Raw genomic sequence first — 15,116 nt, 5'->3', positions numbered from 1 at the left:
AACGATTTTTTTGAGTTATTTAAATTTAGAACTTTTTTGGTGGTTCCTCGATGGAGAAGTTATGAATGTGAAATTTCAAATTTGTGAATCTGTTAGGTATTAGATGGATTATTTACAACATGTCAGACGTGATTTATGGGATTGCAATTAATTAAAATGAAATTTACGTTATTTTTTAAATCAAATTATGTATCTAGCCACCACTTATGTATTCAGATCTCTCTTATTTTAAGGGATTTCTGTAAAATGAAAACTAATAGGGATAAGATGTAATTTATATCTCACACTATGTGATTCCTATAATTTTATACTTACTTTTATTTCTTTTCCCGTCCAATCAACCATAAGAGTCATATCAAGCGAACGACAAAAATTAAGTAAAAATCACATAAATGATGGTTAAATAGTTTCATTAGGAAAAAATTTATCTGTATCAAGTGTTTATAACAAGTGAATGTAATTTTCATTATTATTGATTTAATGAAATAAAATGAACTATAAATATTTAAACACATAACATGCATATTTACCTTGATATAGACATCTGATACGAGTAAAAATTTCCATTTTCATTACTTTGTTTCAACTTGCCGTTGCACTTACGAGGAGGAGGAGGTGATGAGGGGCATGCAACTTTTGTCTAAAATATATGGATCTTAATTACTATTAATTAAATAATACTCCCTCTGTTCCTATTTAATTGTCTATATTTTCTTTTTTAGATGTATCTATTTACTTGTCCATTTTGATAAATCAAGAAAGGACAAAAAAAAATTTCTTGTTATATCCTCATTAAAACTTCTTGAGAATTTCTAAGTTTTAATTCATCCTTTTTGAAACCATAATAAATAAGGATAAAATTGTAACTTTACTATGTTAATTATTGTTATCTTAATATGTGTGACTTTTCTAAAGTGGACAACTAAATAGGAACAGAGGAAGTAATAAAATATTTTTATTTAAGTAGTATAGATTTTTTAAAAGAAACTAAAAAGATAATGAGAAAAAAAGTTATCCTATAATTCCTTTAATGAGATTGAATATGAATGTGATAAACAATGACAATGGAGATGAGTGATAAAAGAGTCCTTATTTTTTTTAAGTCAAGTAAAAATTCTAAACAAATTTTATAGAGTGTTCAATGTTACCTTATAGTATCCTTTTTGTTATTTTTATTAAAATATTAATATTATGTGAAAATAATTAATATTTATACAAATATATAAATATTTTATGGAGTTTTCTAATGCATCGGGCTGGTGGCATATGTGGACAAAAGCAATGTCTATTTTGGAAGAGTAAAGCAAATGGTCCAAGATCAAATCTTACAGGGAGTTGCAATTTGTGAAAGGAGAATTATCATTCAGGTACTTTGGGGTGCCATTAAGTACCAAAAGAATGTCTGTAGTACAATGTAAGCCTCTTATTGATAGAATGCTGAGTAGAATTACATCTTGGACCACAAAGTTCCTCTCTTATACTGGAAGAGCCCAATTGGTTAAGACTGTTTTGTTTACTATCCAAACTTTTTGGCACAAGTCTTTGCACTACCTAAGGAGATTATTCAGGCTATTGAGAGTATTTACAGGAAGTTTCTATGGACAGGGAATGTTGAGGCTTCCAAAAAAAGAACTTATTGCTTGGGAAAGATTATGTTGGCTTAAAGTAAGTGGAGGTATGTATTTTCTTGATGTGTTTGTTGCGGAAGTCGATATTATAGAGAGTGATGGAATCACAATTGTTATATCTAAATGTAGCTAATAAATAGTAAATGAGACAACAACAAAAAGAACGTCAGGAATTAAAGAGGTTCGGCAAATTTTTGTTTTCTTTTGCCTATTGCTCGGACACAACCAACCAATATTTGTTTCACTCCAAAAGAGTACAAGTGAAATACTACAAGAGAGAAAGAAGAACAAATGTCTTACGAGATGAGAAAGCAAGTTAGAGGTGTATTACAAATGAATTAGGAGCTACCTATTTATAGGTCCTATTGATGTCATTCATGACATCACAACATGTCAAAATGTCAAGATTTACCTTGTGAAATCAATTTATGGTTTACCTAAATTTCACCTACAAAAAGGTGCTATCTTGACTTTTCTACCAACGAAGAATCATCCTCCTAACTACCATATCTTCTCATTAATCCATTTTTGAATCTTGTCAAATTTAACAGCGTTCACCTGGAATAATGCAGCTATTGATAAATTGTTGTGGAATTTATGCAAAAAGAAGGATAAACTATGGGTTGAGTGGATACATAGCTATTATGGGCATATGGGGAAAACAGGCTAAACAAGCATCATAACTAGTTAAGAGAACCTTTAAAGCTCATAAATACTTAACTACTGCTGGATATACAATGAACAAAAATTGCTTAGAGGAGCTCAGCATAGGAAGTTGAGTGATAGACTAATAAAAAATGTATATCCATAGTACTATTATTAAAGGATTGAAGATTAATAGAGTTAGCAAGTAAGCTTGGGACTTTGTCTAAGACTACTTGTTTTTTTTTTGCTTTGTAATGTTTCACTTTGATTAATAAAATTTTATTTATATAAAAAAAAAATAATAACATTTTTAAAAATAATTTGATTTGTAATTTTATTATTCATTGTCATTAATTTTTAATTGATGCAAGTTAATTTTATCCGTTTCATTACTTTGTTTGAACTTGCCGTTGCACTTAGAAGAAGGAGGAGGTGATGAGGGGCATGAAACTTTTGTTTAAAATATATGGATCTTTACTATTAGTTAAATGATTATAAAATATCTTTATTTAAGTAGTCTAGATTTTAAAAGAAAGTAAAAGAATAATGAGAAAAAGGTTATCATATAATTGCTTTGATAATGTTAAAAATGAGTGTGATAAATAATGGCAATGCTTTGATAATGTTGAAAATGAGTGTGATTAATAATGACAATGGAGACAAATGATAAAAGAGTATATTTTTTTAAGTCAAAGTCAAGTAAAAATACCAAACAAACTTTATATAATTAGTTTAGAGTTCAATTTTACCCTATAGTACTTTTTTTGTTATTTTTATTTTAATATTAGTATTATGTGAAATACTTGACATTTCTTAAAATAAGTTGATTGTAATTTTATTATCCATTGTCATTGAATATTAGTTGATGTCTCTATACATATAAAATAAAGACAAAAAGAATATTTGAGGAACCATTACATAACAAGATTTATGTTAGAGGATCAAAATAAAATGACTCATTAACCATTAATAAATTCTTGAATGTGCTATTAGTAAGAGAGGAAACGGTGAAGATTTTATTTGACAATAAAATATTATTGATTTGATTTCGAAACAAATGGCTACATCATAAGACATAGAAGTGTAGTGTGAAGGCATTTGGAAACTCTCAAGTATGCTGGATCTTATCGCTTTTATATATTTCCAGTTATTTAAACAAAATAAATCATACATTCAAATTATATTATTTACTAATATAAAAATACAAAGTTATGTTTCATACATTCAAACTATATGATTTACTTATATAATAACTTTAAATTATGTTTCGGAAAAATATATAATTATAATTCGTGTGAAGATATTTGGAAACTCTCAAGTTTGTTGGATCTTTATCGCTTTTACATATTTCTAGTTATTTAAACAAAACAACTCATACTTTCAAATTATATTATTTATTAATATAATAATACGAAGTTATATTTCGTAATATTCAAACTATATGATTTAGTAATATAATAACTTTAAATTATGTTTCGAAAAAAGATACAATTCTAATTAATTCGTTCTTTTGCAAAAAAGAGAAAAAACACAGGAAAACAAAATTGCGGTGAACGTGGATCGAACACGTGACCTTCAGATCTTCAGTCTGACGCTCTCCCAACTGAGCTATCCCCGCTTGTTTACTTGATACATCTTAAAATTTTATACTATTAAAATACTCTTTTTGTACGGTATTGACTAACATTTTAAGATAATTATTTTTTTTATATTAATATGTAAAATATTTATCAAATTAACTTTTAAATTATGAAATTAATGTGATCAAATTAATTTTCGAAAAGACAAGGGGGAGCAATTATTAAAAATAGCGGTGGTTTTCACGTCTTCTGTTCCTTATCTTTAAAAGACGGAAATCATAGCCACGATCGTGAAGCAAAGAAATGGGGAAGACCTTCAAAGATGAATATTCATATGGTAATGATGTCCGATTCTGTATCAAAATCTCCCTTTTCTTTATTTTGCTTTCTCATGAACCTTACAATTTGTTTCGTTTTCGTTGATTAAACTGCAGATGAAAGACTCACGGAATCACAGGATATAATTGCCAAATATCCTGATCGTGTGCCGGTATGTTCTGTATTTTTTGTAATTTATTTGATGATCGTTGCAATTATTAAGTTAAGCACTGGTTTGTTGGACGGATTTGTCATGGTTTAATAGATAATCAACGGGTTTAAACTTTAAGGTTGAAACTCTATTTAAGGCACATGAAGACCTAAAGTTAGCTTCTTTTTTTTTTTTTTGTAACAATTAGCTTTCCTATCTCAATTGATTCAAACAGCTCCCTAGCCTAACCCACACTATCTCCAACTTTTAGCCCTTAAGTTTCCCCAAAGCTTTAATTTTAACTTGTTAATATGATTTTTGATATCAAATGCATTATTGTTGAGTCACCTTGGTAGTTCCGACTATCCTGGATTTCGGTGCATGATACGCACCATGCTTCAGTATCTCTATGGTTTCATAGCTTTTATGATTTCGCTATCATTGTGGCAAATTATTAGTCAGAAAGTTTACTCATCGTATTATTTGGAACAGTTCTGATTAGTGGTTGACACTTGTTAGGGGGCTCTTACCTAGTATCTTCTTTCCTTAACAAGTAAACTGTGATTTTGTTTATCAGCTTCTACTGTTTTTCCAAAGCGAACTGTGACAGATTTATTCCAACCATTAAGAGGAGATTATGTCTACTTGAATTTTGAGAACAACATTGATACTTGAGTCTTGATCTTGTCGTTCTTCTTTCTCTTTCATAAAATTGGACAAATATTGGATAGGATAATTTCATTAAGTTTCAAGAAATGAGGAAGGTTAAAGAGATCTAATGCCAAACAAAATTGTAGAGTGATTGAAGATAGAATACAGAGAGGTTGGATGCTGGATACATAATCTCAGAAATTTAAGGCTTTTCTAGAATTTCTACGAGTGAAAGTTCGGATGATGAAGGACGCACTTGATCACACCAAACGGAACTTAAAGGAAGACGTGTGAGAGAACTATAGGAGAAGATGATTGAGATATTGACACGGAGATGAAATATTACCATATATGGAAGTGCACCATACTTCGTTTATCAGTAATCCTATATAAGATGGGTGTCTGTGAGATTATGACGGATTGTGGACGTAGCATATAGGTTTTGGATTACTTCTGTGTAAGTAACATCCCCCTCGGATGCTTTCTTTAAAAGTTTGACTTGTCTCAAAATTTAAATCTTTTTATATGTAGTCCATGTTAACATCCCAAATCAAAGGTCAAACTCCTATCTTATCAAACATTAGGAGTCGAAGCAATAGTTGCTCACAATTTGTGTTGAGTAATGAATACTCTGGAGTTCGGCTGCAATCGTTTGCTTAAAAATTAACCTTTTTGAGAATGTTATATACACTTTGCTATTACTTTTCCTATCCTTAAGTATTTGGATGTTTGTTTTTCAGAAAGAAATATACTTACAACAAATAGTTCTGACTTACCATCATGTTTCACCCATTGGTTGTTATTGGATGGTCCTCCATGCATAGTGCATATTTGTCATCATCTCATGCAGGTATTTATGTTTTTGTAGGTGGTGGCTGAAAGATATTCAAAAACAGACCTCCCTGAGATGGAAAAGAAGAAGTAAGCAACTATCATCTTGGTGTCGCGTTTCCTGCCAAAAAAATCTAAAGTGATGTGCTTTCTTGTATTACTCATAAATGTGATGTTAATGAAATTCTTCTTGAATTCGCACCCAAAGAAATATCTAATGCTTATAGATGGCAGATTCTGCAAATGTGAATCTCTCTCAGCTCTTTAGTTCTGGATGCACTTATTATTTCATATCAAACCTTAATTGAACTGTAAATTTAGAAGAGTGAAATATCTTTTTTTATAAGGAAAGGATATTAAAAGAACTAATCTTTAGGCACGCGCCTCGCGGCGCGTGTACCTCGTATGAGTACAAATTTTAAAAATTACATAAATACCATTGATAAATTGTGTTTGAGTTGTAAAGTAAAAGTTGAAGAAAAGAAATAAGGGTTCTTGTATATACTATTTAGCTAACTCAGTGAAGAAAGAAACTGCCCTAGAAAAATTATTGAATGCCTATCATGATTTGGATATACGGGTTACGACTTTGCTTTAGATAAAATAGTGTAACATATTGACTTGTATTCACGTCATTTGCAACTGTTCTTATGTTGCAAGCCTGTGTAGTTCTAAGAAATTGGAACAATATTTCTCTTTTACCGTTTCACAACTTACAAAATGCATTATGTGAGATGTTTGTGAAGAGTTGGTGATTTGTTTTTGAAGAGAGATAAAAAATGGGAACTTAATTATAGTTGTTATGAACTACTATCTTTGTAGTGATATACATGCTTATGGCAATCTTTAAGGATTGATGTTAAAAAATGTGAAGATTTTAGATGTATGCCGCATAATTTTTTTTTGAATGGATTTTTAAATTTTTTTAAAAGTTTCAAGACAATTTATAATTTACATATTTGTGCATAAATATTTAAGAGAGAAATTTAACTTTAAAAGTGTAATAGTCATATACCTTCTTCTGATAAACGGCTCTAGTATTATTTAGTTGTAATACTTTTTAAGTGCCTAATTAAGAGAAGAGATGATCAAGGAAATCAGCAACTTGAGACACAATATATAGAGATATACGACCAAGTAAATCAGCTACTTGAGACAAAATACATAAAGTGAGACCATGAGCTTTTCAGTCTTGTAGGTTGTTAATTCAAGTTTGTTTAAAGAACAGCTGAAATAGTTCCAGTATAGTATCAAATTTAAGTTATCTTGTTGAATATACAATAGTATTAAGTAGATAAAACCTAAAATACACATTGGACTACATACACAGATTTTGTCTTCAACTCAAAAATTGTATTCCATTCACGGATTAAAAATTTTCCTTGAATAAGTTCTGACTGCTTTAGTTACAACAACTCTTCGGCCTAATACTTGTTGGAATGAATCAAAAGGCTTAGTGCTGATGAATGAGTCACGAGCTACTTGCTAGATGGCAACATTGTGTATGGCACTGGAAATACTTTAAACTATATTGCAAGACATAGGAAAAGAAGGAGAATATTAGATAAACAATTAAGATAGAAACATTACAATCATGCCAATATTCTATCAAGATCAAAACACAACTGGCAGGATAGGTTGAGTTGTGCTTACACCTTACTTGCCTCCATCCAACTTTTAGTAAACTGGAAACTTAAATCCTCCCCACACCCATTTTTTCCAGCTCACTCCATATGATATACGAATTTTAGTACATTCCTTGGGAATCTGAATAGGATAGATGGAAGTAAATCCAACTAATTCGGTTTTACAAACAATGATCGGAAGTATGGAAGACAATATTTGCATTAGTTGCATATCTATAAATAATCAATTGATGCATTGTCGTGGAAGACTGGAAATAAATGAACTCTTCGTACCAGAAAATTTTTTGTCTGAACACAAACCAAAAATAGATGTATAGGCTCCTCTGATAGATAGTTGTATCGGACTATTAACCCCTCACTGGCACAGGTTCTTTTAATTTGATACATGACGACTGAGTGTCCAAAGGCACCCACATATCCGAGAGCTTGCTAGACATGTCATGTATTGGCAGGTAACCTTTAGGTACTGACAGTTTTTGTCTTCTTCAACAAACAAGGGGAGGGTTGGTGGATAATTGAATTCAATCTCCATCTATTTATAAAACAATATGTTTATATTCTAACATAACCATTCAACTTGCCATCTGTAGTATTACCAAAGCAAACATTCAAGGATTGTGTGAGAATACAAAAGGTATTACCTTTCCATGAATCCAAATTCATTACTCAAATTAAATTAATAGTCGAGAAGAGATACCAACATTATCAAACATTAATAATTCATTATGATGTGCATGCATTATACGTTTTGTATGTTGCGGTTGAAGGAGTAATTAAGGGTATTAACGTCCATCAACATTTTAAGGGCACTTAAGTCTATATCAACATTCGAGTCTGTGACTTCCCACTTAATAATATATTATGATGCTTAACTCTCTTTTCTTTGTTTTCTCTTTTGCTTTTTTTGGTTTCCATTTCAGAATGATAAATCTCTCTTAAGGAATAGATCTTAATTCTCACATTTCTCTTTTGCTCTTTTTGGTTTATGTTTCAGAATGATAAATCTCTCTCAAGGAGTAGATCTTAATTCTCACATTTATTCTCTACTTTCTTCTTGAGGAATAATTCTTCTAACTGAGCTTAAGTTCGATCTGGTTGGACTGCTAGTTTGACACGTGCGCGGTTGTGTTTTCACATAGATTCTATAGGCAAAGATCCCTGAATGTCTCACATTTTAGTTAATATAACTATGTTCCTCTAATTGTCCTAGCTTTTTGTGGTTAGTCAAATCATGTCTGGATTGAATTTTTTTTCTTTTTGTTAGGAAAATTGGACTGGTTGATGGACAGAGAATAAAAAATGCAGTAATTCTCTCTTGGTTGTTTAAATAAAGTTGGATTTTAAAATATTTCTTCTGATGGGATACCAGTTTTCTTGATCCAAAAAAATGATCTCTTTATTTTATATCAGTCACATTCTCGTTGAGACTTTTCTTTCTGTCTTGTTTAAACTAAATATGCTGCTTTACTTTAACGGAAAAATTTGATTTATCTCTTGATGAGTATTTAGTTCAAGTTTTGGTTAGGTTCATTTCCTTTCAGTATTTTGTTTTTCCTTTTACAACTTCTTGCTTTTAGTTTGAAGATATTCTTTTAGTACCTCGTTATTCCATCACTAAAATGTAGTCAATTTTTTATTTTGGAAAATTTGAAAATATAGCGAGCGGATCTTATCTTTATTTTTTGGTCAAGTGTTGGTTTATATCTTGAAATGAGGAAACTTTACAACAAGGAAGCTTGCTTCACACACACTCTTGCCATCTACCTTGAGCTATGGACTCTGGTCACAACTATGTGTAACACACTGGAAAAAGTCTCAGGCATCCTGCATAAAAATGATTCTTCTACCATCCCCTACTTTAAATAGTATTTTAGGGTGTCAGATTGCAATGAAAGCTTTTGCCTTGTATTGACTTCCTCTCCGAAGGTCCTGTTTTGGAATTTGATTTTGGTTTCTTGGAGAGGTTGTAGTTTGATTCAATGTTGTATGTACGAGCAAACAGAGATTGGAAAACCCACTAGTCCCCCTACCCCCAACTCCAACCCCCTAAAAAAAAGAACTCTTGTTGTTCATGTAGTCCATAATGTTTCCTCTTTTATTTTCTTTTTTAATTCTTCCATCTTTTCTTGGCTACAGATACCTGGTACCTCGTGATATGTCTGTTGGACAATTTATCCACATTCTGAGTGGCAGGCTGCATCTGGCTCCTGGAAAAGCTCTCTTCGTGTTTGTGAATAACACCTTGCCTCAAACAAGTAAAATGCCCAGTTCTTGTTCATAAGATGCATCTGTAATAATGACATTACAAGAATAAGTTTCTCCATCACTGATCTCATCTGGATTTTTTGTTGTTGCAGCAAGCTTGATTGAGACCGTGTATGAATCTTCCAAAGATAAAGATGGGTTCCTCTACATGTGCTACAGCAGTGAGAAAACCTTTGGTGGTCACTCTTAGAAAGTGTACATTGTAAACTGAATATATGGTATCTGGATTGCATGTCTGGCATGCATGGTTGTTTATCCTGTAAATTCTTGCACAGAGACGTGTATATCTGTCAATTGAATTCATGAATGAAATTCAAATGTTAAATCTATTGGATTTCAGACTTGATGTTGTGATTGTTGAGTGACAAGGTTATAGTAAAATGGCTATCTTGTAAACCTCCATTGTGAAGAATAAAGAATACAAAGGTTGCAGTAAGTTGAAGGAAACAATTGAATTTCCCTACCTCTCAAGTTACATTCTTTTGCAAACGAAGAGACGAAAAACGAGCTCATAGTTGAGGTGAGTTATCTTTTGATCCATTGAATTGAAAAGCAAAATAACTTTCTCCAGTTAAAAAACAAAACAAGAGAGATTAAATGAACGTTGGAACCAAATGGTATGGCAACGTTGAAGATTACCAAGTTTTGATATGCTGATGGTAATAAAAACAATTGAAGAGTAAGAGACTACGGGATCAACAAAAGAATCACGTTACATTAAAAATATAAAATATTTTAGTGTAAACTGGGAGAAAACATCAAAACAATATGAGCCCTCTAAGAAACATCTACTAAAAAAGGAGCTAATATCCAGTATACAGAATCAAATTGTGAATTAGAGCTGCAGGTCTGAGAAAGCTAAATATATGATAATACAAATATGGTGTTCAGCAGCAAGTTAACACTCAACTTTTCTGCCTAGCAACCAACAATCGGTTTTCTGGAGAGATATTTGACGGGACATACTTGACAAGCTCACATTCAAGTCCATGTTCGTTGAGCCACATAAACCTTCCAACATCTATTATATCCTTGCACATCAATCCTACAACAGCTCTATCCACAGCCTTCATATCCTTCACCATGTTTTTGACGTCATATGTATTTGGATCTGATTCTACGTGCTCGTTTTCCCTGTGAACCACAAGAGACAACCATTTACGAGCAAGAAAAGAAATTGTGGCAATTAAAACAAGAGCACACCATGCTAATGTGCCTGAGATGATCTACATCTCAAGGTCAGGCGTCGATGAGCACACTAAACTAGTGAAGAACCTCTTCTTTTACTTGTGTGTGCGTGGGGGGGAAGACCATACCTCTTAATAATACAGATAGAAATATCATACCTGATTTGTAGATCAAAAGACCCAGTGCCACAAAGATCTGAACCATGATCTGCATCAACAGCCCAGCTGGTAAGCCATGTCATGGCATTGAAATCATCCTTAGTGATTCCCAAATCCAACATATATCGCTTATCTGAGGAACGCATCATTCAAGAATTTCAGCAAATCCATAGTAATGTTAATAATAGAGCATTTTTGAACATATACTAAAACAGGGTCAAAATTGATATGTGCAATAGCAAGTAGCACGAGAGCAGAAGGTGGATTACTTATGTAATGCTTCCACTGACAAAGATGATGGCAGCAAGTAGCTATAGCTAGGCCGATCAGGTGGCACGTCGAATCAGAAGGAGCATCATTATGTTGATTGCATTGTTTGCTGATGCAACATCTTAGAGTCATATCTGCATCAAATTGCTACTGTATTAGCTCGCCAAGTAACAGTGGCCTGAAGAAGAATTGAATGCACTGGAAAACACACAGTCCATGTTCTTCTGAAAGCACAAGGAAAAGAAGTACCTGTAGCAGGGCCACAAAGATGTTTGCCAATTGCTAGATAAGGAACTCCCTGTAAACTCTCAACAGAATTCAACTTTAGGTCCTCAACTGCAAATGGTTAAAACAGCTTATTCGAAGTGATGAAGTAGAGAAACCATGAACTGTTGTGCAGAAAGAGGAAGAAGACACCTTTTGTTCAAACAATAGTCAAGCATTTTCCACAGAACTATATTACACACAACAAAAACATGAAATGCCTTTTAATTTCGCTTCCATCATTTTGTCAGTCTCTCAATATTTGAACTCATATAACTAGCAATATTCTTAGAGTTTTCAGTCTATTTCACAGGAAACACTTGTGATACTGTCGTTCTGTCTAAACACACTCGGAGCACATACTAGTGACATGAAGAACTTGGAAAAAGGTCATTCTGCCCATGATTTGGGTGAAATGCTGTTTTGTATGTTATTGTGCCTGTGCTTTTTAACTTATATACTCCTTGCTATTTTTATATTTGGTCTGAAGGGTAATTAATGTATTCACATGTTTAAAGAATAATATAGATTTGCTTTGGACTATAAGTTTAGTAACCGCTAGAATGAACAATTCACAAAACTGGAAACTAAGAAGTCTTCGCATCAAGGCCTTCAACATCCTTCCTACCTTTTAGTACTTCCTCCATCGTGTCCCCCCTCCCCCACAAAGAAAAAGGTCCAAGACTTTTGCCATCTCAAACTAGGTATCTGATTTGACTGGACTCAAATATTAAGAAAATTGGAACTTTATCCTACCCAAAAGAAATGCATCCAATGTCAAAAATCAGACAGGACACAAATATTAAGAAATCGGAACTTTATCCTATCTAAAAGAAATGTATCCAATATAAGACTTCTTCTAATTCTGGATCCAGCTACAAACTATCATGGCTAACTTAATGAATCAACGCTAGATTTGAAGACTATCAAAGTATATACCCAAAGCTACAGAACAGCTAAAACTCCACAATCACCTGTAACGTTTCAGTGATTTTATGGTCAACACACCTCTACCATTACATTTTTCTCATCCACATCAGCAACCTCCCCAGTATATTATTTCCTTTTGATGTGTGGCCATTCAACTATCTTCAAGGTTCTGTATAGAAGTGATTTTTTACCCAAGTCTGATGGAATACTAGTTATTGTCTTTGAATTTATTAATAGCCACTTACAATAATGCTCAATACATCAGGTAACCTGGTCTAACCTTATCAGTTCCGTCATCAAATGAGTCGAGCAGCATGATTCGTTTAAGCCTCTTCACATCCTTGTATGCTGATTACTATTTGCTAATGCTTAACAATGATGTTGGCAGTTTTTCCTATTCTTAAAATACCTAATTCTTGTTTTCATTTATTTTTTCTTGATCAGGTAAAGTAAAGATATTATTTAAGTAGGCATCCAGGGAATGCATCTTTGACCTAATTCTTGTTTTCATGTGGCTAAATGATGCTGGAAACATGCTTCATTTATGGAAAAAAATTTCAATATCTTCTCAGCTCCATGGTTTTCATTTTGGGACTTCAAAATCTATCACTGTTGTGGATCCAATATACTGTTATTGCATATACATATAGGAACGATCAGGTGAAGGTTGCAAGATGAAAAAATGGATAACAAACAAGTATGCTAAATTCCAAGGGGTGATAAGTGGTTCATAGACTACCCATTTATCACTCTTTTATCTATCTGTTGAACTTTATGCACTCTCTACCATATTAAGTCTCAACAGTTAACAAATTAGCAGGAAAATATGTAATTCATTCAAGTAGTACAAGAGTTATTCAGTTGGCTATCATGTGAAACCGTAATAAATGTCGTTTTCTAAAAGAAAGATAGTTCTCTTCACATATGTATCCAAGGAAACCATCTTAACCCTAAACAAAATAACTGAAATTGCAGGGGATAAAATACACGAACAAAGAAAAAGTTCAACTTTTTTATTAGTTAAAGTGAAAGGTTTATAAGCCCTTACTGTCAATTCTCAATCGCTCCAGCGTAACACTCTCTTTCTGTCGCAAACTTCGATCAGCCTGTACATAATACACGAATCATAAACGCCAGGGTGTCTATAATGTTCTAATAAAGCAAAGCGGGAAAAAACAAAAGAGATAAATAAAAGCTGGAAAAGGCATGATCTTGATGCTTCTTTAGCATTTCAGATTTTAGCCTAACCTTGAGCTTGTATGATTTGCGTTCAACTAATAAAATCTTCTTAATTCTGTAACAGTCAGCCAGAACTTGTGTCAAGTACCCTCTTCCTGCTCCGAATTCAACAACGGCGGGAACATCATCGTCGTCCCCGGATGCTTCTAACTTAACTGGCCCTGATACAGCATCATCCTTACAACTTTTCAGAACCCCAAATTCTTCTAGATTCCCTAGAATAGAGGCCTGCTGCATTACATGTTTCTCTTGAAATGGTAAACCCCTGCAAAAAGAACAACACAATGGGGTTTGAAAATGAGATAAGAATGCCATTAAGGGGAACATAAAATGCACACAACACATACGAAAGAGTACGATAGTAGAACACCGGTCCACTTGTCGATTAGTCCAAATATCACAAGCTTGAGGAATCTTGAATGAATCACCAATGTCACTACATATGGAAGCATGAATAGACTTGATCTTGTTAATCAACTGGGAGAATTCAAAAAGGGTCATCCCGTGAACTGCATTCCTCTTCATCTCTGAACTAAAATTCTGCACCCCTTCTTCTTCTTCTTTGCCAGCATTAATACCCTCCTGGTAAAAAGGCTGAATCGACAAAGATTGAGCTTGTTTGAAAAATGGGCATCGCTTAAGATGACTCTGCAGATTCTCTTCCAGCACAGAGCTATTATAAAAGGCAAATAACATAAATTACATTGAAGAACATAGTAAATATGATATGTATAGAAGGATGAGGAGAAAGGGGAATTACTGAGAAGGGTGTATAGGGCAAGGAACCCATTGTCCATCAGATCTTTGAGTATGGTTTCCGCAGAACCTGAAGAATTGAAATCAAAAGAAAGCTTCCATTGAAATGATGGCAGTAGAAACTTTAGAGAGTTAAAGAGACTGAGACTGACTGTGAATCTCGGAGAAGGACGTTTGAGCAAAATCTCTTCTTCTTGGGAAGCCAGAAGTTGCAGCGTGCCGCCATCTCCGTCCTGCTCGGCTTAAACCCTGCTGCCACACTAGATTTATTGTAGATTTACCGAAATAAGTAAATCAATGGAGAATATAAGCTAACTTTTTAACTCTAATTTGATTAAATCAAACAATGTGATTTAGGTGTGAGTTGTCAACAACACATTAAAATAATTTAGGTTTTTTGAAATTTGCGCCTAAATTATTAAGAAGGTAAAAAACACATATAAGTTTGAAAACATATCTTAAATAATATGTGATGATATGTATATTGCATTTTTTGAAAATACTAATTATCACTTGATGATGATAGTGATAATAATAATTGTTGTCAATAATTAGTAATAATGATCGTGATAGTTTACGATGATGGAGGTTGATGG

General features: G+C 32.9%; 2 protein-coding genes and 1 non-coding gene across 3 annotated transcripts; 1 reads left to right on the top strand and 2 right to left on the bottom strand.

Moving 5' to 3' along the window:
* Window positions 1-3,818: 3,818 nt before the first annotated feature.
* On the bottom strand, window positions 3,819-3,891 carry TRNAF-GAA (transfer RNA phenylalanine (anticodon GAA)). Its single transcript has one exon. It is a non-coding gene; the product is annotated as a tRNA-Phe (tRNA).
* Window positions 3,892-4,156: 265 nt separating this feature from the next.
* LOC100736470 (autophagy 8h) lies at window positions 4,157-9,905 on the top strand. The gene is made up of 5 exons (NM_001247710.1): window positions 4,157-4,190; window positions 4,288-4,343; window positions 5,842-5,894; window positions 9,587-9,705; window positions 9,808-9,905. The coding sequence occupies exons 1-5, from the start codon at window positions 4,157-4,159 to the stop codon at window positions 9,903-9,905; spliced, it is 360 nt and encodes a 119-aa protein (NP_001234639.1).
* Window positions 9,906-10,410: 505 nt separating this feature from the next.
* On the bottom strand, window positions 10,411-14,870 carry LOC101261447 (uncharacterized). The gene is made up of 9 exons (XM_004229135.5): window positions 14,673-14,870; window positions 14,525-14,590; window positions 14,135-14,437; window positions 13,774-14,029; window positions 13,574-13,631; window positions 11,581-11,667; window positions 11,331-11,465; window positions 11,062-11,194; window positions 10,411-10,849 (listed from the first exon to the last, which is right to left on the bottom strand). Exons 1-9 carry the CDS (start codon window positions 14,744-14,746, stop codon window positions 10,621-10,623), a joined length of 1,341 nt encoding a protein of 446 aa, XP_004229183.1. The 5' UTR covers window positions 14,747-14,870; the 3' UTR covers window positions 10,411-10,620.
* Between the last annotated feature and the right edge of the window lie 246 nt (window positions 14,871-15,116).

Source organism: Solanum lycopersicum, chromosome 1 (assembly GCF_036512215.1).
Source record: "Solanum lycopersicum chromosome 1, SLM_r2.1".
NCBI lineage: Eukaryota > Viridiplantae > Streptophyta > Magnoliopsida > Solanales > Solanaceae > Solanum > Solanum lycopersicum.
This window is presented reverse-complemented; position numbering and strand designations above follow the sequence as displayed.